At 41.4% G+C, this 27,103-nt stretch overlaps 1 protein-coding gene across 5 annotated transcripts; it reads right to left on the bottom strand.

Moving 5' to 3' along the window:
• LOC102797883 (polypyrimidine tract-binding protein 1-like) lies at window positions 1-27,103 on the bottom strand. Of its 5 annotated transcripts, none has more exons than XM_087830997.1 (15): window positions 27,035-27,103; window positions 23,243-23,273; window positions 12,126-12,186; window positions 11,453-11,625; window positions 11,053-11,199; window positions 10,834-10,962; window positions 10,291-10,401; window positions 10,033-10,210; window positions 9,432-9,509; window positions 8,849-8,991; window positions 7,507-7,540; window positions 5,260-5,352; window positions 3,773-3,989; window positions 3,597-3,674; window positions 1-3,174 (listed from the first exon to the last, which is right to left on the bottom strand). In XM_087830997.1, the coding sequence occupies exons 1-15, from the start codon at window positions 27,040-27,042 to the stop codon at window positions 3,042-3,044; spliced, it is 1,614 nt and encodes a 537-aa protein (XP_087687123.1). In that variant the 5' UTR covers window positions 27,043-27,103; the 3' UTR covers window positions 1-3,041. The 5 variants fall into 5 exon arrangements, with proteins under 5 accessions (XP_087687123.1, XP_006803668.1, XP_006803669.1 ...); XM_006803605.3 differs by having other exon boundaries at window positions 23,243-23,276; window positions 27,035-27,095; XM_006803606.3 differs by having other exon boundaries at window positions 8,849-8,973; window positions 23,243-23,276; window positions 27,035-27,095.

Raw genomic sequence — 27,103 nt, 5'->3', positions numbered from 1 at the left:
AGAGGTTTAGATTAAAAAGTGATTTAATCTTTCTTTTAGACACAAACAATGTAAGGCTCAGAACCGATTTCACACTTTAATCAAAATATACAGATTTTATCAGATAGAAAACTGACAATCGCCTTTTAGACACTGAACTGTGGTATAAAATGTGTATGTACAGCTGAATGCCCCTCCCTCCTGTTACTGACTGACTGGTCCCATTCCCACCTCACCCGACCAGGTTTTGTGATGCATTCCAGTCACCTGTAGGATCTGTCCCAACGGAAAGGCTGCGGTTTCAGATTAAAGGGAACTGTGTCCTAATACGTCTCCCGGCCTCCATGTAGTGATGAACAGCATGCAGCACATCGATCAGTTTGACAGATGAAGGTCCCTGGCACTGTGGTAACAGCAGTCAGGTTCAGGTCAGACTTGCACCTCACATAATCAGAAAGGTTTGAACTTTACATTGTGTGAACTGCAATGAGCTGGTTTATCACAACCCTGAACTGCACATCACAGTCTGATAGTGGAAGAAAATGGACAGTTTAAGTTGATCAATCGCCAATACAAACACCCTCGTGTTCAGTGAACATGTGTCTTCAATATCTCTCTCTTTTTTTTAACGTGTTTAGGAGCTCAGACTTCTCTTGCCAACAATATGAACATGAGTATTTTAATTCCGCAGTAAGAATTAAAGCCAATTGAAAAGTTAAATGAAAGAAGATGGTAAAAAGTGTCAGTACATGAGGGTTTGGTTGTTATCGTTGATGTGCCCACCTGTTACGTATAGCTGTGAATTTTAGAAACTGTCTCAAATTCCTCGCACATCCATACAAACTCTGAAATCACAATGTGCAGGGACCTCGTAAGATGTAACTTTAGCCCCTTTTCCATTAGATCGACTTGCCAGGCTTTTCCATTAGGTGATAGTTCCTAATGCCAGGTACTAAAATAGTACCTACTTGGCAGGGATTCCAAGGGATCCAAACAGGTACTAAATGTTATGTCAGACTGCATGCCACCGACTGGCTGGTCAGTGCCGTCATTTCATTTGATGAGTCATGAGACCGTCTCATTCACAAAAATCTAAACCGCCACGTTTGAAACCTAGCAACGAGTGACATGGCTACCAAAAAAAAAACAAAAACAAAAAAACAAACCATGTCGTGGTTTGGAGTCTGACAAAAGGCCACAGACTGACCAGCAGGTATATTGTTGCCTCAACTGCCACCTTTGTTGCAGCGTTTGTGTCGCATACTAATTACGTCACAAGGCCTTGGGAGGGGTTGCTATAACAACGATGACGCACATTAGGTAGTACTCGATTGTAATGGAAAACCAGTTGATCCGAGTCGGGTTGTGGCGAGTCAATCCAAGTAGGTACTAATGGAGCAGGGGCTTTTGTTATGTTCAAATTCAGGTGCAACGCGGCTACAGTTTATTTGTTTGACTCTGAAATGACCTGCCCACCTGGACCTTTGGTCTGGGTATGTAGGGAGGGAGTAAACTGGGACACAATCACCATTTTCTCCTCACCTAGTGACAAAGTGAACACACAAACCCTCCCAGCTCTACTGAAGGCACCACAATCAACCTGTTTAAATGAACCATGGTCAGTGAAGAATCTTTGTATTTTTGAAGTTCAGTTGAACATCTGAGCAGCTGGAATGACAAAATAACAATATTCATATTAAGACACAAACAGATCAAACCAGCATTTTGTGGTTTCGGAGGACTGTGGGCTTCCTCCCTGCCAAACCGTCACATCAGTATACAGATAAATTAATGCCTGATTACAACTCAGTGCTGCGTCAAAGGCACTCCAAACATCTGGTTTTGCAATTAAGAAATGAATAAAAACATTCTGCATTCTCACAGGAAAATAAGAAAGCTGAAACCAGCTTGCAGTCTTTCTGTAGTCCATAAAACCAGAAACCTGAGGCAGACATATTTGTTTGCATCCTGAAGGCCATTTTTGGTTTCAGCTGTAGTGGATCACAAACTTATAAATAAAACCATCCAGAAAGGCGACACACAAGACAACCTGACCAGATTCACCAACTAGACAAAACATTCGTCTGCACGCCGTGAAAGGCCGAGCTCACAGAGGCACCCAAAAAAAAAAACAAAAAAAAAAACCTAACACAAAAACAGTTATATCAGGAATGATTAAAATATTGCTACAACATTTGATTAACACATGATTGCAAACACAGAAATAAAGAAATCAAAAAGAAAAACAATGCATTTAGGACTAAAGACCCAACAAACCTAAAAGACAGTCAGTTCTTGTTTCACACTACAGTAACACAGTGGTACAAAACACTAGAGACAGAAAACACAGATATATCTGTAATACAGCTCATTAACAGTAAACCTTTTCAACTGTAAACCTGCTCACTTTTTTTTCCCTCTTTCTCTTAAACATGACATAATCACGATCATTCACACTCCAGGAATAAGGCACAGGGATCATGTGAAGGTCTAGCCAGGCTTCTCTTTACGGGGCCACACTTCGACCTGAAGGCCTGAGCGGACATCTGACCTCTGATCGTTTACAAGCAGAGCTGGAACTTTTAAAGGGAGAGCTAAAAAGGAACAGGGTCACCTGTAAAACTTGGGCTAATTTAAGATCAAAGTAAAAGTCTGAATCTGAAAAATGTAACATCTTTGGATAAGAAGGCCGACTTTAATCCCTTGGTGTGGGAACAAAGCCCAAAGGCAAGATAAAAAAAAAAGTACTTTGCTGTCTGAATTCTGACTAACCGAAGAACTCCGGCTTTATTCCAGAAAGCCTGAACAGGTCAGAACTACAACTTTATTCTCTAGTTTATAAAATTTGAGAGAATAAAGTCAGATTTCTCCTCAAGAGACCTTAATTCTGTCAGAAGGCAAAGAATCGAAAAACAGAAAAAAGCATAATAATAATAATAATAATAATAATAATAATAATAATTTAACATTAATCCAGACTCTGTGTTTTCTACAGACATGTGGTGGAATGATTGGAGTGTGGTAGATACTGTCGTGCTGACTCTAAGGATTCAGATGGTGGCTCAGATTGAGGATTTGGAGAAGGAGACTCGCAGGTGGTGGTTTTCTCCCAAATCATGGTTGTGGAATTCTATGAGGGACTCGATGGCCTCCTCCACAGAGCCCACCTGGATTAGAGCCATTTTATGGTCCTTCCTGTATGAGAAATGAACAAGAGCTTCCATTCAGACTGTTTTGAGGCAAAGCAACAACAGGACATTCAGTACCGCACACACTGAACAAGCTGCTTGGACACTCCAAGATGAGCCTAAAAGACTGAAGGAGATTTTGGTCTTTTACTGCAAGGGGGGCACAAAGTCCACAACCAAACCCATTTACTGACTGGCCAGCAATTACAGGCCATTTAAGAAATAAATAGGAGCAAACAGCCGCCACAATGTGTTTTCACAACATGTTCCTGAAAACAAGGACTTGTACATATGCTAATCAAACAGATTAACACGACGAGACAGACAAACAGACAGGAGGTGCAGGGCTTTTTTTTTTTTTTTTTAAATGGATGACACGAATCAATAGCCATGAGTTTAAGAAGCTGAGACAGTAAAGGAGCGACTTACTGGAAGAATTTGAAGGCTTTGACCACGGCTCCTGAGCTGGCAAACAGCATCTTCAGATCATCTTCAACCACAGAGGGGCTACAAACACAAGCAAAGTAGATTTGAGGAATGCAGTTTTTTTCCCCCATTTTGGGGTCAGCAGCACCTCTCAGTTTGGAGTAAGCTGAAGGACTTACGGAATGTTGGAAAGGTGTAAGGTGGCAGAAGGTGGGAAGATGTTGGAATAATTCTTGGAGCCGGGCTTCTTGAAGCGGTGCAAGGGGGAGTTGCTGTAGTCTTTGGTCAGGCCCTGGTCCTCGTGCCCCTCGCGAGGAAGCTGAACGCTCGTGTGTTTGGACAGAGTGATGCGCAGAGGCTTCCCGTGCAGCCGCTGGCCATTCAGGTGGCTCATGGCTGTACACATACAAACACAGCCTTTTACAGCCTCAGTCGAGTTCTTATGGTCTCCTTTTAGAGACACTGTTCCAATGCAGATTTTTAGCAAGCTCTTAGAAAATGAACACTCCTCATCTCTTCCTTTTGTTTTAGTCTGGAGTCAAGAGCATTTTTGATGAACTGAGGGGAAAATTAAATCTGAAGACTCTTAAAGCACGGATAAAGGTTAAAACCTTTTGTGGGGTAAAACTGTGGAACAGTTTTCCTGTGGACCTACAGCAATGTTCAATCATTAGTCAGTTCATAAAGATGTTTCGAAAACTGCTTTTGGAAGAATATGAAACTGATAAAGTTGATCACCCATTGTATATGTAACTATACTAAATTGTATCTATCACTGTAGCTATGTTAATACATGTCCTTCATTCCTTGTTTATTGTGTGGGGTAAGTGATGATGGGAATAAGGGGTAACAATGAATAATGGGATTCAATAGAATGTTTAACATGGGGTAGTGACTAATAAGTATGTTATACTTCTTACTACTCCATTTCAGACTTAATTGTAATTTCATGTCATTTAGAGTTAATTTCATTATATCTATTTTCTTTTGTTTGTTTTGTCTGAGCACATACGTGTGTGTATTTACATATATATTCGTATTTGTACATTTAAATGCAAGTATGTGTACTTGTATATATCGGGTTTTTTTCCTGTATGTGTCTAAAATAAAGATACAATACAAAAAACTGTGACTTTATAATGAAACACGTTTGCTTAACCCAATGCTCACAACACAACATTTCAGATGTTGAATAATTTGTTTTGTTGCCAAGCTAAGGTTGAGAGTCGTGATCACAGATCACAAGTTGATCACAACAATTATCAACTTGTATCAGTACCAGTTTATTTGACTGTCAGCCATAGTCAGTTCTTCTTTAATATGTTAAAATTGGGCAGGTAAAAAGACCTGAGTGAATCAGCAGAGGGCCTAATTAATGGTTGAGAGTAACGTCAACAAAATAGCAACAACCCATGACGTGCTCCCAGTCAATGGTGCACCAGCAGAGGTATGAGGGTATTAGTTTTGTAGACTCCAGACTAAGAATGTTTTTATGGTAGATGAAAGACCACTGTGACAATCTGGGTTCATCACAGTCATTTAAACTCAGAAGATGCAGAAACAACACATTTTAAGACATTTCTGCAACACTCATGTAGCAGCACTCTAACTCTTTTAATACTCTGATTTTGAGACACCTGAGAACCACACATGTGCAGAGTGTTACCTAGCTGAGCTTGTGTGCTGTCAGACATCTGAACCAGAGCGTTTTCTTTCTTGTTGAACAGAATCTTCACTCTCATGACATCTCCATAGACACCTTAAATAAAGAGGACCAGGTTATTTGGCACACAGGAAATAGGAAAGCAACCCTCCCTGCCACCAAGCCCTACAGGAAGATGTGTATTGGACTGACTTTAGCCTGCCAGGCGACTGACCCTCTGTCTCAATGCTCAAATATGGCTTTTGTGTTTGAAGGGCTGCATACAAACCCCAGAAGTGAGGGGAGCAGCAGCAAACATGACTAAAGGAACTTACAAATGCGTGAACTCAGCAGGAATTCCTGAATGGTTAAATACAGGAAAATTCAAGTGAGGAAAATTAAGGGTCAGAGGGGAAAACCCAAAACAAAAACAAAAATGTGTAGGAGCTATGAATTATGGGACAAAAACTAAATAAATAAAATAATAAAACAAAAGCACTGATTGAGCACTGAGGACATGCAAAATGTAAGAAACCCCAGCATGCAAAATTAAAAACAGACAATCAAATGACAAAACACAATAAATGCAGCTCCTCAGAGTGTTAGGCCCAAACTAAAAATTACATTTTTTAAAAGAATTAAAGCAAATATTTGCTTTCAAACTTTCTGACTCCAACTGAATGATAACTGTGTACTCCAAGCACATAAAGCTTGAAAGGCAGCGCTCATCTAAGAGCTGGACCCTGGACTCGAGAACAACACGACACATTAGCACAAAGTGTTTCCTGTTGTGTTGAAAATTCCCATTACTGCCAAAATGTCCTAGAAAACAGAAGAGTGCCCTCAGCTGACGACTGTCTCTTGAGCGATTTTCTTATGAAATTGTAAAAATGTTGCAAATCTCAAAAATATGACAAAAGTTATCTGCAGAGAGTAAAACTACTCTCTGCAGATAAGTAGTGCAGTAATGCAGCGCTGCATTAGTAATGTTCCAACTCTTATTACCACAGACTTCTTTTCAGCGTTCAGTTCTGTCTTTCATTGGCTTCATATCCATTTTAATGCTTTTTTAAGCATTCAGACCACAACTTAGTCAGATATACACTAACCATCAAAAGTTTGGACACACCTTCTTATTCAATGATTTTCTTTATTTTAAGTACTATCTACATAGTAGATACATACTGAAGATGTCAAATATATGGAATTATGTAGCAAAGAAAAACTTGATAAATAACTCTAAATACGATTCCTCAAAGAAGCCGCCCTTTGCCTTGTTGACTGCGCTGCAAACCCTTGGCCTTCTCTCAATAAGCTTCATGATGTAGTCACCTGAAATGGTTTTCACTTCACAAGTGTGCCTTGTCAAGGTCCATTTGTGGAATTTCTTGCCTTCTTAATCAGGTTGGAACCATCAGTTGTGTTCTGCAGAAGTCAGGTTGGTACACAGCTGACAGCCCTATTTGACAACTGTTAGAACTCATATTATGGCAAGAACCATTCAGCCAAGTAAAGAGAAACAACAGTTCATCATTACTTTAAGAACTGAAGTTCAATGCAGTGACATGCCATCCCATCCAGTTTGTGTTTAGTTGGACCATCATTTATTTTTCAACAGGACAATGATCTTAAACACACTTCCAGGCTGTGTAAGGGCTATTTGACCAAGAAGGAGAGTGTTGGAGTGCTGCACCAGTCACCTGACCTAAACCCAATCGAGATGGACTGCAGAGTGAAGACAAAGGGGCCATCAAGTGCTCGGCCTCTCTGTGAACTCCTTCAAGACTGCCGGAAAAACATTTTAGGTGACTTCTGCATGAAGCTCATCGAGAGAATCCCAAGAGTGTGCAAAGCATGAATAAATATGTATGAAAATAATCATTGTGGGGGACAGTGTATATGTTCTTTTTCCAAACATAAGCAGTGTGTAGTCTCATCTCATCTGACCAAAGGATGCACTTCCTGAAAATTAGAAGAGGCTTTAAAAGCCTCTACTGCTATTTAGTTTCTACTTGGTAAGAAATGAAGGATTCTGTACAAAGATGACCTTTTTTTGGCAAGAAAACCACTGAGGGAAAGCTGCAAATATTGTGAAAATTTCAATTCAACACACAAAATCTGACAAGACCAGTACACACCATTTTTCATTAAACCAAAAATAATGAAAAAGAGGGGAAAAAAACCAAACAGAAACCAGAATTTTAATAAAAATTAAATCAGAACAACCATGTGGTACTGATAATTCAAAATAAGAAGCTAGTAATAACATACCGAAGAGAATAAAGAGGCAGTGGGGCGTAACTCTCTTTAAAGACAGCAGAGAAGGCAGCGGAGGGACAGGACAGGTAAAGGTGGGAGGGCAGGACAGGTGCAGGGTCCAAGGTGTTTCCATGGCAACAAATTAAAGGGGAAAAAAGACAGGTGCAGGGTCAATCAGAAGGTTAATTACCTTTGGAGGAGGGATCACATACAGATAATGTCAATATGAGAACAACATTTTTACATGAGTGCACAGGCGTGTGTGTGTGTGGTAGGGGAGGGGTCATGACAGAGTTTAATATGAAAGAAATTCCCGAATCAAAGGCAAAACCCATCTGTGAGCAAAACATCAGTGTCAGAGGAGACGAACAAACATGAAGTCAAACTGTTTAATGATGAGAATTCAGAAAGATTTCCCATCATTTAACAACCAGACTGAGGTGCAACGCTCTGTTAGTGGGGATTTCTGCTGTAGTGGCAAATCTACAACACTGCTGTGCTGTAAGCACAGGGGGTATCTGACCTGCAGCTCCCTGCAATACCACTAAATGTCAGGTCAGGACAGTGATTGGCCTATTCAGTACCATGGATTCCTCCTTGCAGTACTTTGATGTAGGAGCTGAACAGCTGGCTGAGTCGCAGCAGAGGGACATAACTACTAGATCACCGCAGTGTGTACACAGGCACATGACTGCTTCCATTAGATTGGGAACATCCCTAACAGTGACACTATGTTGGGGATGTTGGACTGTTAAGAACTTGCTTGACAATAGTCACACGTTTTCTATTTGGGCATATGAACCAGAGGGTGTGGGCTCCACATGCCCAAGATCCTAATCTGATCAAAAATGAACTGGAGTGGGAGGCAGACCCACCATCAGCATCCTGATGAGTTAGTCACTGGTATCCCAATACTGCAGACTGGTGCATGTACAGCACTAGGCAGGTAGGTTTAATGTTGTGGCTCAACAGTCCATCAGCGTCAAACTGATCACAGTGGGGGTGCAGAGGCCTGTATGCTGCTCACAGCTGTGGATTATGTGGTAGGGTTTAGAAATAAACCACAGTGGTGGAAGAAACCACAGATGACATCAAGCCGTGTCAGAGAAAGGCGGTTCTGAGGATCACCGCTGTGCACGTTGCAGCTGAGCTGTTATCCAAGCTGCCTTTTTTTCTTTTTTTAACTCCTGTGCACTCAAACACTTCTGCTCCACTTCCACTCACTGATTCAAACATGAACTTTAAAATCCAGGTGGAACAGAGCACTGAAAACACTTTACATCTCACTCCATGTCCAAAATACTGAATGATACAGATACATGAATTAACAGCCTGTTGGGAGACAATCACTAACCTCAGGATTGAGATTGCTGACCAGCAAGACAGAGTGTCCAGCAGGGATTGGATGGAATCCCAATCTGGTGGCCCCAGGGAGGGACAGAGAGGCCAGGGCTCCGGGCAGAGCGGGGACCGCAAGTCCTGGGTAGGGGGAGGACACTGGGAGAGTTGAGACAAGTAAACAAAAATCTGCAAACTGCCAGAGATGCATCACACAACACACATTCATAGACTAAGGCTTCAACACTTCTGGTATGTGGAGAACAAATGATAATTGCAGATGAACTGATATGGAAAATATTTGCATCCCTGAATTCAATCATGAGATCCAACTTCCTCGGGTGCAGAGGAAGGAGGGAATGCAACAGGGTTCCCATGCACAGTGATCCTAAACCTAACCATTATTTCCACACTTATAGTGAGGAGTCTACGCGTTCCTTAAGGATAAGCAACTGAAAACCCTCTAAAGGCTTCATCACAATAACTCAGCTGCTGGGTCTGTCTGCAGCTGCAAAGGTCATTCTCAAAAAACAAGGTGATCACTTTTCAAAGTGTGTGTCATCTAACAGACATCCTTCTCTCTTAGCACTGACACTCACCAGCAGGCTGCAGGGTGAAGGCTGGTGGAAAAGCGTGAGTGGCTCCAGCGTACGGTGCAGCAGAGATGATGCCTGGAGCTGCAGACAAGAAACACCAGCTGGATTTTAACCACAAATCAATCATACAATTTTTAACCAGGATTTGTCCTTCAATGCACATATTAAACAAATATGTAGGACTGCTTTTTCCCCCCATTTGTGCAGTATCTCTAAATAAAACTAAATTGAATTGATTTACTGGACTTTAAATCAGTTTAGGTTATTACAGACAACTAGAATGATAATTTCAACTCAGTATTTTTATTCTTGCCATCTAGAGTAGCATTGCATGATTCACAGTTTGGTAATTGATCTTCTTTTGAGTTTCTGCTCATTTCACTGACTGAAACGAGCTTCGCACTGAGAGCATTCTGATGCCCTTTTGACTCACATGTCATGTCTGCAGTGTCTGTGTGTGTCAGAGAACAGGGGACACCCTCTCAAAACAACTTCCATACTAAATCTGTCCCTTCCTCAGTTCCACTGGTGTAGTACTTTTTTTTTCTTCCGCCTCAGCTGAGCACAGCTGTAGTGATGTTACATCAGTATGGTGGGATCTTACTAAAGGCTGTAGCCATGGCCGTATGCTCCATGGTGGGCTGGCTGTCTCCAGTGGGAAGGTCTGGTCTGGTGAAGTCTCGGCTCTTCTCATTGTTGTATTTGACGTTGAGACTGGTGAGTTTGGAGAAGCTGATCCTCAGAGTACAGCAGCCATTATAGATGTTTTGACCGTCCAGAGACTGAAACAGCGCAGCAGTAACACTCGTTACTTCTACCATTTAGTAGAAGCGACAAAAGCACTGGGAACCATCATGCTCACCAGTTTGGCCGCCTGGGCTGACGCGCCGTCCGGATACTGCAGCAGAGCCTGGAACTGATTGTTCTTTGTGAAGATGATGATCCTCAGCACGGTGCCAAACTTTGAGAAGATCTGAGGACCAAACAGCAGCTTAGTTTAAATCTCATTTATGTTGTTTTAGCCTGCCAAGAGTTGCTGCACATCTGCAAGCCTCTTGCTAACCAACCTGTACTGCAGGTCATCATTTCATGCTGCATCTGGTTTGTTTGTGTTGCTGCTCTGTTTTGTGCCGAGTGTTGCTCGGGTTATCTTCTCTTTTCCTGCTAAAGTAATCTGTTACTTAACTACTTCTTCGCAGAACTGACAGCATGTCATTAGTGCAAACACCTGATGCTGGAGTGAAACAGGTAGAGCGAAGCACCGAAAGGTGCGTGTTTAACTGCTGTTTTATTATAGATGAACTTTAGAACAGTCGGTTCACAGTTATTCTCCATCTGTCATGACTTTGATCAAAGCAGTGATCTACATACATGCACGCACACTGCTGTGGTGCACTACGGATACCTGGCACAGGGCATCCAGGGTAACGGGATAGATGAGGTTCTCCACCACCACCCTCAGTACTGTGCTCGGAGCCACCGCCGCCGTGTCCACGTGAGATGAACTCAGAGCCCGAAGAGCCGCCTGAGCCCTCTGAAAGAGAAGAGAGGAAAGGGGGGGGGGTTTAACAAGGTGCTAACAGAGGGACGGAGCTGCTAAGGCGCTAACAGTAGTATGTGTTACCTCCTGGTTTGGGGAGTTGTCAGTCTTGAGCTCCTTGTGGTTGGAAAACTGTACATAGACTGGATGGTGCCTGATGATCGGCACCATGGTGGAGTAATAACCCACCAGGTTCTGAGCTGCTTCCTCTGAGTTCATCTCTAAAAAGGCCTAAGAAGAGACAAGAGACACAGAACATGTAAGAAGCAGCTGCTCATGATGCGGTTCCTCAACACACAGATCTGTAGACCCGAGAGCCTTCGTATTGATCAGTGTCTCTTCGTACATGATAAAAAAACAACAAAAAACAAAACAAAACAAAAAACATCTCAATTTGAGACGCGACCAAGCTAAGTTATGTAATCTGGATCCTGTGAACTGTGGATGGAAAAAAAATACTCTCACAGGACGCTGTAGTGTGTACCTGGTTCTTGGCTTTGAGCATCAGCAGGTTGGTGACGTCTCCGAAAGGCACGCCGAGGCTGATCACCTCCGCCTCTGTGATGTCGCTGGGAAGCTTACGGATGTGGATGACCCTGGATGGCACGCTGGGACCTCTTATGTCACCTTTGAACTTTTTGCTGTCGTTGCCATTGGCTACAGAGGAGAGGAAACACAGTTTTTTATTAAATGAATCAAAGCAGAGACAGGAGTCCTGGTGCTGAACACTCCCATCAGTTTGTGGTGTTTCAAACTTATTGTGTTAACACTGCTGATTCTTTCCGTCTTTATCATCCGCCTGTAAACCGGCATGAAACCATTTCTGTCCAATATTTTTTACATTTTAAAAAAACAAAATAGTATTTATATGAGATTAATGGATATTTCAATCTGTTCTTTCAGAGTGCAGACAGTTTGTCTGAAAATCTGAATAATAATTATTTTTCTGATCGTTTTAAATACATCTTTTCACTCCTGGACTCTAGAGGAGCTTTGTGTCATTCATAGTCAGGAATCTTAAGTCATCTTACACTATGAACCCCTTACTTCATCCCATGTCTGGAAAAAACATAACTCAAAACTCAATAAGCTAATATTGTCCATTAAAAGTTGTGCATTGACACAAACACCTTCGCATGTGCAGAGTGGGTTCTGACCTGTGGTGCTCATGATATAAGGGCTGTTGGAGACGCTGGAGAAAAGTTCGTCAGATCCTCTCTGAAACAACAGAAGCACTTCAGTTTGACCTCTTCTCCTCAGTCAGTATGCACCTCATTTATACAAGACAGGACAGAATTAGGATACCAAACAAGAAGTGATGCCTTTGCATTTTTGACAGGGACAGAAGAGAAGATTTCATGAAGAGCAGTGAATGAATCTGTCCCAAACATGTGCAAGCTCTCGCCTGCATGAGATCCTGTTTTTGCTCTTCATTAGCAAAACTTTAGAACAGTTCTGTGATTAAACTGCAGTTCCAGACAACTGAGGTCTAACGGCTTTAATTATAAAGACATCTCGCCATCAAACCAAAAAATTCAAGGATTCAAACACGCAGTATGTTTACAACTGTTGGGATTTTCATACATCTCAAGTTAAACTAAGTGGTGCATCTCTTAGATGTAATCCAAGCCTTCCTGGACAACAGCTGGTTAGCACAAGAGCACACAGACCCCAGCTGCTGCATTTAATTTATGCACTTCCTCTTCAGTCTACCTGCTCTGAAAAAACAGCCATGCACCGACTTTTGGGATAAATCATTATCAGTGCATTCATGTGCAAAAACCTAAATCTTCTGAGAGTCCTGGTACCAGGGCTTCATTTACAAATATCTCCTTTATGATGATGATGATGATGGTGGTGGAAAATACTTTTGTTACAACAGTTGCAATAAAAATAATAAAATAAATGAAAAATACATAAAAATATTACAAATATAGTCATCATATTTGACAGATGGCTACAGCGTATTATAGAAAGTAATGACATATTTGTTTTCCCCTTTGTAAAACTGCCTAAATACAAATGAACATATACAGGATGTAAAACTATTTGCTAACATGTGACCCAAGCTGTCTCAGTGAAGTCCACATCCAGGTTTGTTAAAACCTGCTTTCCTCTGCAGAACCCTGAGCCTGAGCTGTAGCTGACATCATCCAGCCTGGGGCAGGTTCTGGACTGCACTTCCACTGACTTCCTGTTTTAGGTTTAAACAATGTGATCAGACAGCTACTTCTTGATCCTTTGCACCAACTGTACACCGTGACATTAAGCTCTGCTGACAGACTCAGAGTCTGATCCAAAAGTCGTTTAGTCCCCCTGCCGTGTAACTGATTCATCGATTAACAGTTTGATTGGTTTTTTTCCAGGTCACAGTGGGTACAACATTTACAGCAAAAGGCAAAGGGAAGAAAACTACACAACTTGTAGAAAATAAGCAGAATTGAGGAGCACACAGTAATGCTGCTGCCACTAGATGTCAATAAAGAAACAGTCTATAGCGGCCATGCCTTAGTCTTAGAAAGCAAAACAAGATGAATGGTAAACGCACCTTTCTGCTGTAGGTCTTATTCACCCAGTCACACATAATCATACAGCACCATTAACTATGCCTAAACACTTTCTAACACATAATAAAAGACATGCTAAGCTCAATCGTTGCCCTTTCTAACACACAATGCTTTCATGCTATTATCACTTGCTGCCTGGACTACTGTAACTCCCTATACTTTGGTATTAACAGTGATCTTTTCGCCACTTGCAGTTACTCCAGAATGCAGCAGCTCGGCCCTTAACAGGTGTTCAAATGCATGAACACATTACCCCGGTCCTGTTGTCCCTTCACTGGCTTCCTGTACGTTTTAGTATTGATTTTAAGATTTTATTGCCTACTTTTAAAGCTTGGCACCTGGGTAGGCCTGGGCCATATCATACCGTTCACGGTAATAGGGCTTTGGAGTTGACGTCACACCACAATGCATTGTGGGAGCGCTGCGCCATTTTCGGGGTCTACGAATCAAAACAAACACACTGTGTTGGAACGACGACTACAAGAAAGATGCTTAAAAGCAGCTCAAAAGAGAATGGACTGTATAGAGACCGATTGCGTCCAGAGGCGAGGCGACGGTACTTGCAGAAAATAGTGTGCATTGGAAATGTGGACCCGTATGAAATACGGCCGTGGAGTAGAAACCCTGAAGACCAACCGCTATTGACGTAGCCTGACATTTTCGTACCTTATCTGTGGAGTCAGCGCGTACAAGTCGTCATTCAAACAAAGGTAAGTCAGCTCAAGTACTGCGTGTGAAATGAGTTTGATTTCCCTCCAAACATTCACATTAGTGCAGCATAAATTCAATCATGAGGGGAAATTACAGTGAGAACACGTGGAGGCTGTTAGAGGGATAACATAGTGAGTTCAGTGCATTGATGTGACATTGTCCTGAAGGATTTAGTTATTCTCTATGGTTAAACTAGTACTATTAATTCATTAATTCATATTTATTATAAATAATCCTTATTACACATCTTGCTTCCATATTTGTATCTTGTGCAACTAAAAATACATTTTATTTTAGTTTTATATATTGATTAATGACCTGCAGAATCTCCTGATCATAATAAGTGATTGATAATTGTCACTTTATGCTTTCTCCATCTCTAAAGTGATTACATCCTTGCATTACATACTTTAGGTTCATTTTCTGCAGACAGGTTTACACTATAACATGCAGCGTTCTATAGATGGACACATAAAGAAATAAAAAAATTACATGTATGTGCCAATTTTCTAAACACTTTGTTACATTTATGATAAAGTAGATAAAACACGTTTGTGTCGGCCTTGGCTCATAGTTCTTGTCTTTAAATGAACTTTGTCTGTGTGTGTGTTTCAGGTACTGCACTCTCAAAGACTGAATGAACCAGCATTGCAGCCATAGGTCACTGTGAGCATCACAGGGAAGGTTGAAGCCGCCCACTGCAGCTGTATGGCCGGAGTCGTGGAGACCTGCACCCACGTCACTGCTCTTCTGTTTAAAGTAGAAGCAACAGTACAGATCCATGGCACAAGGACTGTTACAAATGAACCTGCATACTGGGTTTTGCTGGGTAATATGACCAAGATACAGCCAGAGGTTGGCCATAAGATGGACTTCTCCTCTTCAGCTGTCAAAAAAAAAAAAAAAAAAAAAAAAAAAAAGGCTCTTGATCAAAACATAAACAGACCATCCATATTGAAAGGTAAAAGGAGCAGTCCTCAAAAAAGAAAAATCCCACCTGCTACTGTGGAGGAGTTGTCACTGCTATAATGCCATAATGTTTTATCTAGGGGTCTAGATTTATGCCTGAAGTGCACTGCCATGTAAATAATTTGCATTTACTGAATATGTACTGACTGAGTCCCACTGTTCAAAAGTTCAATAAGGAAACAAACTAATTTTTGCCTCTTTTTTAAAAAAAAAATTAAAACCACTTTATAGAACATCACATCAGTTACAGTGTAGAATCCATGTCATTTATAGTTTACAAATGACAAAATGTTTACACCAAATCATTACAGTGTTTACATGATATCACCCACTACTAACATTACTTTATTTTTTGTTTTTATTTCTATTAATTTTTTTCATCTTATCTTTTTTTATTTCAGGGGCAGCACAGTGGTTAGCACTGTTGCCTCACAGCAAAAAGCTCGTATATACTTTTTAATGTGCAGCACTTTGGTCAACTTCGTTGTTTAAAATGTGTTATATAAATACCGTCACCTTGACTTGAACTTTAAGCCAGAAAAACCAACACTGAAAGCTGGTTGCAGCTCCAAAATCCATAAGTACCAACTTTGTGGAGTGTAGTATTAGTTATGCTAAAATAGAGCCAATATTTAAAAAAAATAAATAAAAATGCACTCACTGGGACAGATTTAACTGCTCACTGCCTGCAATTTAAAAGTGACCCCACAGTTGGCTACAACCGTGAGGTCACACTGCTCAGTTCTGAAACCTCTGCTCCAAATTTCACTCTTTATTTGCTTGGATGAGTTCTTCACACTCTGGGCTCTCTCCTTAGTTCAGCTACAGTTCCCACTGCTCTGTACAGTCAGCAGCCTGACAGCCTCTAAATGTATCTAATCCACTAATCCACCATCAACGCTCAATATTCCATCTGTGACCTTTCAGCCTGCAATAATGATTCTTTTATCCAACTACAGTCTGCTAGCCACTACTAATGATAACAGATGGCTAATAATAATAATAATAATAATAATAATAATAATAATAATAATATATTGTACTTATATAGCGCTTTTCTAGACACTCCATGTGCTTTACAATTCCACTATTCAGTCACTCTCACATTCACACACTGCCTGGTGGAGGCAGCTACAGTTGTAGCCACAGCTGCCCTGGGGCAGACTGACAGAAGCGAGGCTGCCATATCACGCCATCGGCCCCTCTGGCCAACAGCAGTAGACGGTAGGGTAAAGTGTCTTGCCCAAGGACACAACGACCAGGACAGAGAGCTGGGGATCAAACCACGGTCCCCCGCAATGTAGCCATCATGTAATTGCCAATAGTAAACGGCTAATGTTACCATATGTGTCAGCCAGGTTAACATTTATGAAGACCCTTTAATACTTCAGTATTAATGAAACAGGACCTTTACTGACCTCTGAACTTTCTCCTTAAGTCCTGTTCAGTGTTATGAACGTTAACTACTCCAGCTGTTAGTGAGGACGAGCTGTGTGTCTGTCTTTGTGAAGTTGTGTTTCAACTAGAAGAGTTAAAGACAGCACTGCTATAGATGTTGTTCCAAATCAGGACCTTAATTCAATATTAAATATTAGTACTGAGAGTAGATTTTCAAAAGTCAAAACTACTAAAACGCCACCATTCATGTCCTACATATTCTACTGTGCACCAAACTTCAGGCTAAAGTCGTCACTTTAAATTCTTTAAAGAACCTTTAATTTGCACAAAGTTTATCTAGTTACAATTAACACATTAGCACAGTTACAAGTTACCTTTATCACAAAACATCCGAAGCACTCGAACTCCTGAACTTTTCAGTTGCCTGCAGTTTTGTAAGCTGCATTTTTGTGACTGCTTATAACAGGCAGGTTTTTATTCAGCTGCCTCGAACACACAAACCTGGAAAATAAGTTTGTCGGTGTTGTAAGAAATGCAGATTGGGTGTGGAACATGACCTGTGGGGATTTAGCATGTACTTATTAAATGGACTGGTTCTTATATAGCGCTTTTCACAACTTGCCTCATTCACATCCATTTATACAAGCACTTTCTATCATTCACACACACATTGACACTGAGCATGAGCAGTGTCAATATGTGAGCAGATTTACCGCCCCCCAAAATACGTTTCTGATATTGCCAGAATCTTTCCTCATACATGAGCCCAAGCAGGAGGTTTTATGTTCACAAATTTGTTGTCAACTTCGTGATCAGATGAATAATAAAAAGCTGCAGAAACCTGAGCCCTGCTCTGTCTCCTGTGCCACCCCATCCAGCCCCTCTATCGCCATCTCCATCTGTTGTCTGACAGATGCCAACTGCCAGCCTGACCCATAACTGAGGAGCAAAACAAAAGAGCCACAGCTGTGCGCATCCACACAGACATCTGGTTTTGACAGACCATTACAGTCAAACCACAACTCTGTTTATCCACATGTAATTACAGAGGACCTGCTGCTTCCTCTGGAGCCATATTCCATTTGCAGTAAACTCAGGGAAAGCTCATCACTAATGTACAGACCAGAGTTTGGATGATCATTATGTGCCCAACTGTATTTCATTTAGACTGAGGGGGAGTTGTTTTTGTCTTAGTTATGTGCCTGCCAGTGATTAACGCAATGGCTGACTCACCCCAAAAACACTTTGAGAAGAGGAGGATGAAGTACAAGAGAAGAAAGAAGGTGACAAAGACAACGCAGACAACAAAGACAAAGGGGATGAAGACAACACATTAAGACAACGTTAAAGCAATAGGTCTTCCACTCATCCATCACTCAAATTCAGGTAAAGCACATTACTCTACAGTGAGTCATTAGGAAAAAGTACATTTTTCTCCATGATGGAATGTGGTTAGAATGGACTGAGAGTCGATGACAAAGTCATAGAAGCACTAGAAACTGCCTGTAACCAGGTAGGACAAATAGCTGACTCTCCCTCCAAGGCGCTCGTAAGGAAGTCGCTTCGTGTTAAAGGGTGTTCTTCTTCACAGTCAACGAGTGCTCAAACATCCCAGAATGCAGATAATCAGATATCAGCCAAATGTCAGGAAGTTTCCCACATCTGGGAAAGATCTTGATCATCCCAGAATTACAGCATTCCAAAACAAGGATCCCAATGTAGTATTTCCCTCTGATCGTAGTGGAAGTTCAACACAAACACAGCCAGTGTTGGCTTTGTGGTGGCTGGCTTGAAAAAACCTAACACCCCAGCTGAGCCCCTTTTCCATTAGTACCTACTCGGATCGACCTGCCATGGTTTTCAGGGTTTTTCATTAGGTCATAGTACCTGGTACTAAAATAGTACCTGCATTTTTCTCAGGGAAATGGCCACAAAAAAAACAATGCCGTGGTCCTGAGTCTGATGAAAAGTCACAGACCAAACAGCAGGTACATCATCGCCTCGACATCCACCTTTGTTGTATAATTCGCGTTGCAAAATAATGACATCAAACTCAGACATGCTGCTATAACAATGACCACGCACAATCGGTGGTACAAGATTGTAATGGGAAACCAGTCGATCCAAGTAGGCAGTGGCACTAATGAAAAAAAAAGGGCTTTGGAGATAGAAGGTATCACCACAGTGGTTCTCAGCTTTCTTTATTAAGAAAGCTGAACCCATCTGCCACGTTTTCTCCTTCAGGCTCTGAGTGTTTATATAAAATGCGGTATTTCACATACCACGCAACTCTGCACAAAATGATCCCTATGAATGCAGCCATTAGAGCTCTGACTAGATGCATTTAAAAATTACAGCTTGATGCCTCACAGCCTAATAAAGGAGACATGGTAATTGTTTGACACAGATCAAAATTAAAGAAATGTGATTGATTGACAATAAATACCATGATTAAGTTGCTTTGCTGCAATTCCAGGAGTATGAAGGTGTTGCACGTATTCTAGCGGAATACATGCAACACCAGCTCAGAATGGTTTTAAATGACTTACCTGAAGACAGAAAGAAACAGGAGAGCTGTAATCATCAAAGAACATCCCTCCTTCTCAGATGTCCTGCTCTTAGATCGCAACTATTTGTTACCTTCATGTGATTTTGGCTTAGATTCTAGCTTGTATCGACAAACACACTGAACGTGACTGCCAAAGAGTGACCTGAGGAATATGAGTATTGGCTGCTGAGATGTCACACACATTCACAACTGTGAGCATTACTTTTTCAGTAACAGAAACCTTAATAAAACACAACTAGAATCGCATGAACTGCCGGGCTTCAACTCAAGCTGCGACTTTATTTTGGTAGGACCGTGCAAACAGTGGTCCAAAGAATCTGAATTTATAAAATGATAATGATAATAATAATAATAATAATAATAATAATAATAATAATAATAATAATGCTGCAACGATTTATTAAGTAATTCTAATATTTTAAAAAAATACAAATAAAAATTTGGCACAATTTCTTTGCTCTGTAGCTCTGTTGTCACCATGGAAACACGAATGCGAGCGTTTCACCCCCATCTGCGATTAAAAACAGACCTGCAATACAAACGTATTTAAGAGCCGCGTGTGAAAATAAAGTCTGAAAACATTAAGCCTAAAGTTTTAAACACACACATGCAGAAGAGTAAAGAGGCGGAGCCGTTACCGAGACGGGAGCTCAAGATGAGTGAAAGAAACTGTGTTTCTGGAACCCAAAAACAGCAGCGGTGTTCATGTAACCACCATTAAAACCTTTACTGGGGAAAAGCTGACAGGAGCCCTTCATCAAAGCACCCGTTTAACAAACTCCAATTTAAATCCAATAAAGACTGTTTTGCATAGAGACAAATCGGCAGTATGCCTCCAGAAGCTGTATTAAAATATCCAGATCAACTGACGGCTGACAGTAGCCATTCTTTTATACATATAGCCATACCTGCAGCAAACAGGGGTGAGTCTAAAGGTGGCTATGGGGTGTACTAGACCATATTTACTTCAAGGCTTTTGAAACATTCTTCAGATTAAAAGTGAAATAGTGTAAAATACTTTATTAATTTGTTTACATTAATATTTAAAAATATAGAAAATGCTTTTTCCACAAGCCAATAAAAATGTACATTGGCTAGTAAAACTCTGAGCCACTGATGATTATTATTATTATTATTATTAATTTTGATCAACATCTACACCATCATAAAGTCCGTTTTCAGGAGCACAAAAACCTGTCTCCTGTTAATGTCAGAAACTCTTCCAAGAACACAGAGTAAAGGTTATTTTTTATGCCTTAGTGTAGATTTCATGTGTCTTATTTTTATTTGACTGTACTTGACATCATTTATATATTTTTGCATTTAAGAAAATAGTTTCTTTAAAATTTTAACCTTAATATGGCATCTTGATGCATTCTCAATCATCCATCCATCCATCCGCTTCCGCCTATCCTTTTCAGGATCGCGGGGGGCACTGGAGCCTATTCCAGGTGTCATAGGGCGAGAGGCGGGGTACACCCTGGAGAGGTCGCCAGTCTATCGCAGGGCCAACACACAGGGACAGACAACCATTCGCACTCACATTCACACCTAGTGGCAATTTGGATTATCCAATTAACCTATCCCCACAAGCAATTCTCAATCATGAATATTTGTTATTGCTCATTAATAAGATAAAAGTATTTCTTACCCGATTAATCGATGGAATAATCGGTAGATTACTCAATAAAATAATAGAGCTGCAGCCTTAAAAAAATGTGTAAAATAGAAAATGAATGCAATGTTTAATTAGCACCTTGATTAGTTTTGATTACTACCTTGAATGGCCTGAATAAGAATAAGGATGCGTTTATGTAGAAATTAGTATTGATGAGGGGGAACTAGTGCTGATGCTGTCAAGGGGGCCTTTTCCATTAGTACCTATTCGGATCGGGTCGGCACGGGTCGACTCTATTTTTAAGGTGTTCTATCAGGTGGTGGTACCTGTATGAATCGATGAATGAAGCAAGATGTATAAAGCCTTTGAGTGCTCAGGAGTAGAAAAGCACTATATAAGAACCAGTCCATTTAATAAGTACATGTTAAATCCCCACAGGTCACGGTCACAGATCCACACCCCATCTGCATTTCTTACAACACCGACTTATTTTCCAGGTTTGCAGGTTCAAGGCAGCTGAATAAAAACCTACCTGTTATTATGCACAATAACGTACTTCACATCTACTGCTTACAAATAAACGTCTCTGATGCCGCTATAATATCATGTTCTATTATTCATTGTGCTCCTGAAGAATGAAAAGCAGCAGTCATGTACCTGAGGACTTGTTGTAATCTGACACGCGGCTTCAATGCCAGAAAAGTCAGAGAGATCAAGCAGCATTCCAGTTTAATGACTGAATACAGACCTGCTGAACAGCAGGGAGTCACTGTTTAAGACATTTGTGCTTATAGTGTACTAGCCAATCACTAAAGCCGAGGGAGGCACTTCACTTCAGACCAACTTACTTTTAAACCCAGACAATGTTTAGGTTTTAATAAGCTAAAGGAAGATTCTTATTAAATAAATTTGTGAATCATCTTATAGTAACTTATTGACACTGCTGGGTTATGAAGAATATGGGGAGTATTTTATTAACACCAATATTAATAGTGAACATTATTACATAGAAAGAACCTGAGCATAGAAAAAGTGCTTGTATGGCTGACTGAGGCATGTTGTATAAAGTGCTTTGAGTGCTCAAGTAGAAAAGCACTATATAAGAGCCACTTACAATCACGTGTGGCTATATTGATACTGGGAACACTGGTAAGGACAAAATAGTGGTTGTAGCCACTTTTCACACACTGGTAAGCTCACCAACGACATCTTCATCTTAACACGAAAGCCAGCAGGTACGAGTTTGATATAGGCGTCTGCCAGCTAGCTACTAGAAAATCTGTCATTTGTGCAAACATTGGTAAGGACGACTGAAGGAAGAGCTTCAAACCGTTACTCTGTTTTTTTTAAATTATTCATCTAAGAAAACCACTCTTTTAGTTTGGTGTTTGCACTGGAGCTTCAAGGCTATGTTGATGATGCTGTTCCCTTCAAACAACATCCAGTAATTTACAGATCAACATTCGTGTTGCCTCATTTACACTTTCACACCATTTTAGTCAGTGAGTTCGGCTGTACTTCAAATGTAGTACAGCAGGTATGTCACAGCACCATTCCTGCCGCAGCACCACACTCCTACAGATTTTAACTCTGGACTTTTTGAGTCCTTGCACTGTGTCTGACCTCTGCCATCAAATTAAGAATGAAAAACAGTCTGTTTGTGTATTAGTGATTTGGTACTTGGACTATTTTAATATGGATTCCTAGTTCTTGTCCCTAATGCTGGAGGACGGCTCTGATAAGATCTTTTAGCAGTTAGGAAGTATCGGACATTTCAACATGACACTTCATCATTGTCCATTTTTCTCATCAGACTGTATATAGGTTATATCTGGGAGTGTAAAAATTCAAGAAATTCAACATATTTCTTAGACATAACTGGACCACATGACCTTCGCCCAGCTGTGAGAGTGTTCTGGGCACATCTGGTTTAGTCAGTGCTTTTTAGCAATCAACAGCATCTCTGAGTGGACTCAGAGTAGACTTGATTAGGAGTTACAAAAGCACTCTGCAGCCCATCTAGAACCTGAAAAGCGCTCACTGCAGGAGACTACTTTCAAAGTGAAAGTTCTGATGTGATGGACTTTTCAACATTCAACAGGAATGACAACAAACATCCACAGGATCTTTGCTGAGTGGCTGATTTGTGCAACAGCAGTAGCATGCTGCTTAAGAGTGCATACATGCATGTGCATGTTGCTGTTGAATAAACTGATTATCCACAGACCAGTTTTGGACTGTACCTGAGGTCAAATTACTGCTGGGCTTTGGGCATTCAACAGACAGACAAGGGAGCCACCTCCACAACGATTAAAGGAGAAAGCTCTGCACTGTTCCAGATGGCAGCATCTCCATCTATTCAGACACTCAGTGATGACACAGCAGCAAACAAAGCAAGAAACCAGACAGAGAGGAAGAGGAGGAGGAAGCAGAGGTGCCTACCTTGGTGCCAACTGTTATATCGTGGTGGACACTGCTGTGAAGAAAAGACAGCGTGTTAGAGGCAGCCAGGGAAAACTCAAACACAGAATGAGTCTCATTGAGGTATCAAAAAAGAAAGGTGATGATGTTGAAGACTGTGCGGGAGCAGGTGGACAGAAGCCGAGAGAGGCCCAGCAGCGATCGGCAAGGGACCAATGGCTCGGCGGGTTGGTTTGCCCTGCAGATGGGACATCTCTATTCAGCACCTGCTTGCCTCAGTATGCACCTCACCTTTTCCATAAAAACCTCACGGCAACCTCAAGTGTTTTTCACACAAGATCCAAACGGTGGTAAGAGAATGAAGCAGACCTTTCTCCACAAGCAGCACATGGATACTAGCTCCACGCAGCCTCCAACTGCTCTGACTGCTACAATAGTCTGGTGACGGTGGAGGTGCTGCCTATTGAGACGCAGCTTTTTGAAGCCAGTCAGAGCCACTTGCACCTCACTGAACTCTCAGGTCAAGGAACCCTGCACCCTCTTTTCCATCACCAACCTTTTTCCTTAGGTCAGAGGTCACAGGAGCGGCCGCTCAACCCAAAAGCTTGAGAAGTTCTGCTGTTTTTGAAACCAATTTTTGCAGTTGGACATTAGAACACTCGAGGCACTTAAGACCCGAAACTTGTGTTTATTGCTTATTAACTATCATAATTTCTCATTCAGACCAAATCATTGCAACAAAGCTCCAGCAACCAACCAGTAAAGGCGGCTGTGAACACAGAGCAGCTGAAGCGTCTTGCCAGTCACATGGGATATGGTCACTCAGTACAGGAGATACAGGATGCGAATGTGCTCCACAGCTGCTTTATCAACTATGGATATGACTGAAATCCTAGACCAAGTTCAACTAAAACTAAATCAATAAAAAGCTGAGTGATGCTAAAGGATTCACAGTGAACAGATAAAGACATTTTTTCACTGCCAAAGCAAACCATCAGCTCATCATCAGATGACCAGGCTTTGATAAGCCGGGGATGTGTAGAGAACTGACAGTGTGTACTGACCCATGGTGTGAACACAGTCAGCTTCTCCACACACACACACACTCTCAAATGTGTGGGACAGAAAGCCGATGCTCCTTCAGTAACAGGAGTGCTGGTGTCTTTCTGCCCATCAACACTAAGCTTTGACTTCAATTCTAGTTCCTGTCTGTCGGGAACATGGTGGTATCCCGACGGTCTCTGTTACACAGTCTGTAGAGTCACAGTTATCAGAACAGCTGCTCCTAACAAAAAACTAAATAAAACACACAGACATTTAATCCAAATCCGTGTGGAGACATCAGCATTGCACTACAATGCATTTGAATACACGGATATTGCCGTGAAAGTCAAGCAATGCTAACAAACTATTAGAGGGTTCTGGAAGGTCTTTGCAAAGAAAATACATTTATTGGCTTGTGAAAAAAAATTATTTATATATTTTTAAATATTAATGTAACTGAATTAATAAAATATTTTTACACTATTTCACTTTTAATCTGAAAAATGTTACAAAATGTTACAAAAGCCTTGAAATAAATATAGTCTAGTACACCCCATGCCCCCCTTTAGACTCACCCCTGTTTGCTGCTGTATGGCTATATGTAAAACAACAGCCTGCAGCAGGCTGTATCATTTAAACATGTATTAGACTGAATTAATAGTTCATTTGCATATTTTAATACAACTTCTGTAGGTATACTGCAGATTTATCTCTGTGTAAAACAAACAGTCTTTACATTGGAGTTTGTTGATTGGGTGCTTTGATGAAGGGCTCCTGCGAGCTTTTCCCCAGTAAAGGTTTTAATGGTGGTTACAGGAACAGCGCTGCTGTTTCGGAAGCTACAAATAAGTTTTCTTTTACTCATCGTGAGCTCCCGTCTCGGTAACGGCTCCGCCTCTTGTGTGTGTCTGTTTCTGTTTAAAACTGGAGGCTTAATGTTTTCAGACTTTATTTTCACACGCTGCTCTTAAATGCGTTTGTATTGCAGGTCTGTTTTTAATCGCAGATGGGGGTGAAACGCTCGTGTTCTTGTTTCCATGGTAACAACGGCGCGCTACAGAGCTGTGCATTAATCGAAACAAAGACTTTTTTGGAGAATTTTTCGAATTAATCGATAAATTATATTACAATTCAAGAAATTCCTTTGTGTAAAAAAAAATAAAAAATTTTTTTTAAAGCATTACTATAAGCACACAGTGCACAAGTCCACTGAACAGCAGTTTGACTTTCTCACACACAGGTACTATATCTACATCCTTTCTGCTGCCGCTTTGACTTAACATGGACTGCAGGCTATACTCCAAACATGACTTGTTGGTGTTGTTCACCCCCCTCCCCACAAACACACAAACTTCCATCCAGTATGCTCAAGTTCCTCACTTTCCCCTTAAAGTGTATGTTTGCCTGTAGACAGAGGTGAGAGTTACGTAATTGTGGAACTGATTTATCGGATGCAAGTCAAAGGAAACCTGCCCTTTTTCACCCCACAGCTTTTTGGAGGAAATGTACAAACAATGGGTCAGTCTCAAAAATAAAGGTTTGCTGAACAAACCTACCCAAAGACGCCTCGATATGAAAATGAATAAATGACACAAAGAGCTTGGAAAAAACTAAACAAAAAACAAAACGCGTTTTACACACTAAGGTATGGCCCAGAGCAAGTGAAAACCGGCTGGCCAGGCTGAGGCCCACACCACTGTGTTCAATGAGGAGCAGCTGGAAGAGGAGCCCTCAGGGCAGGGATGAGTCCTGACGAAACACAAATATTCCATCAGGACCGTGAATGCTCCACAGCCCCCTGACTGAAGCTGAAATGACACGCATTATATTACGAGTGGACACAGCTACCAGTGTGATCAACGCTAATAACGCTGCTATTTTTCCCCGTCAGTCCACACAGTTTAACAGCAGCAGGCTTACAGGCCTCACATTCCCTCCCTCCACCAACAAAGCTGCTTTCTCCTATTCACCATCGCTGCAACGGAACTCTGTGAAAAACAGCCACTTTTAGGCCCTTTCCCTAATCCAGCAGACTAAAGCAAGACACCATCTATTTTACGTCTAAACCTGAGCACACACTCAAAACAAAATCACCCTCAGAAAACAACACACGCACACTCCTGATGGCGACTTCTACGAGTGTGTTACCGCTTTTAAAAATGCACTCCAGATGAAACATGACAATTAGGAGTTTCACAGCAGTCCTCTCTCGCTCACACACACTTTAAAGTACATTTTCCGCATTTAAAGGATTAGAGGGCCAGCTCCACATTTCGGGACACACGACACAAGTGAAGTTACTTTATTAATTCATGCTTTTATTCGTTTTTTAAATTTTAACTGTTTCACGTGAACGACTGCCTGGCAAAATAAACCAGAATGGGCGTGAACCTCTAACCTGTGTGCTCTGGTTACTTCTCACCGCTCATGTATCCTATACATATCACCAACAACCTTCCAAAACGTCCCCGAGCAGAGCCTCGGCGGGTAACCGGGTCGAGCTTCAGTGCGGCCGTGATGTGGGACTTTGGAGAAGAGAGGTAGGTGCCCGCAGAGCACGGCCCACCGTGAGCTAACAGCACAGCTAACTGTGCTAGCCTCGCTTCCTGCTCCCAGCACAAAACCCACTTCTGCGACTACTCCGCGACAGCAGGAGCGCTCCCTGCACACTACAGCGCCTCCGAAAAACCCCGGTGCTCCCGGGTTTCCATGAAAGAGCAGAAATGACATTTAAGCGGAGTGTCACCGTGAGACTGTGGAATAACTCACCCGTCCATTGCACAACACGGAACTACAGAGCAACAGGTCCCAACAGCAGCCAACAAGGACCCCGAGCAC

Source organism: Neolamprologus brichardi, chromosome 17, assembly GCF_056152115.1.
Source record: "Neolamprologus brichardi isolate AB-2024 chromosome 17, ASM5615211v1, whole genome shotgun sequence".
NCBI classification, from domain to species: Eukaryota; Metazoa; Chordata; class Actinopteri; order Cichliformes; family Cichlidae; genus Neolamprologus; species Neolamprologus brichardi.
This window is presented reverse-complemented; position numbering and strand designations above follow the sequence as displayed.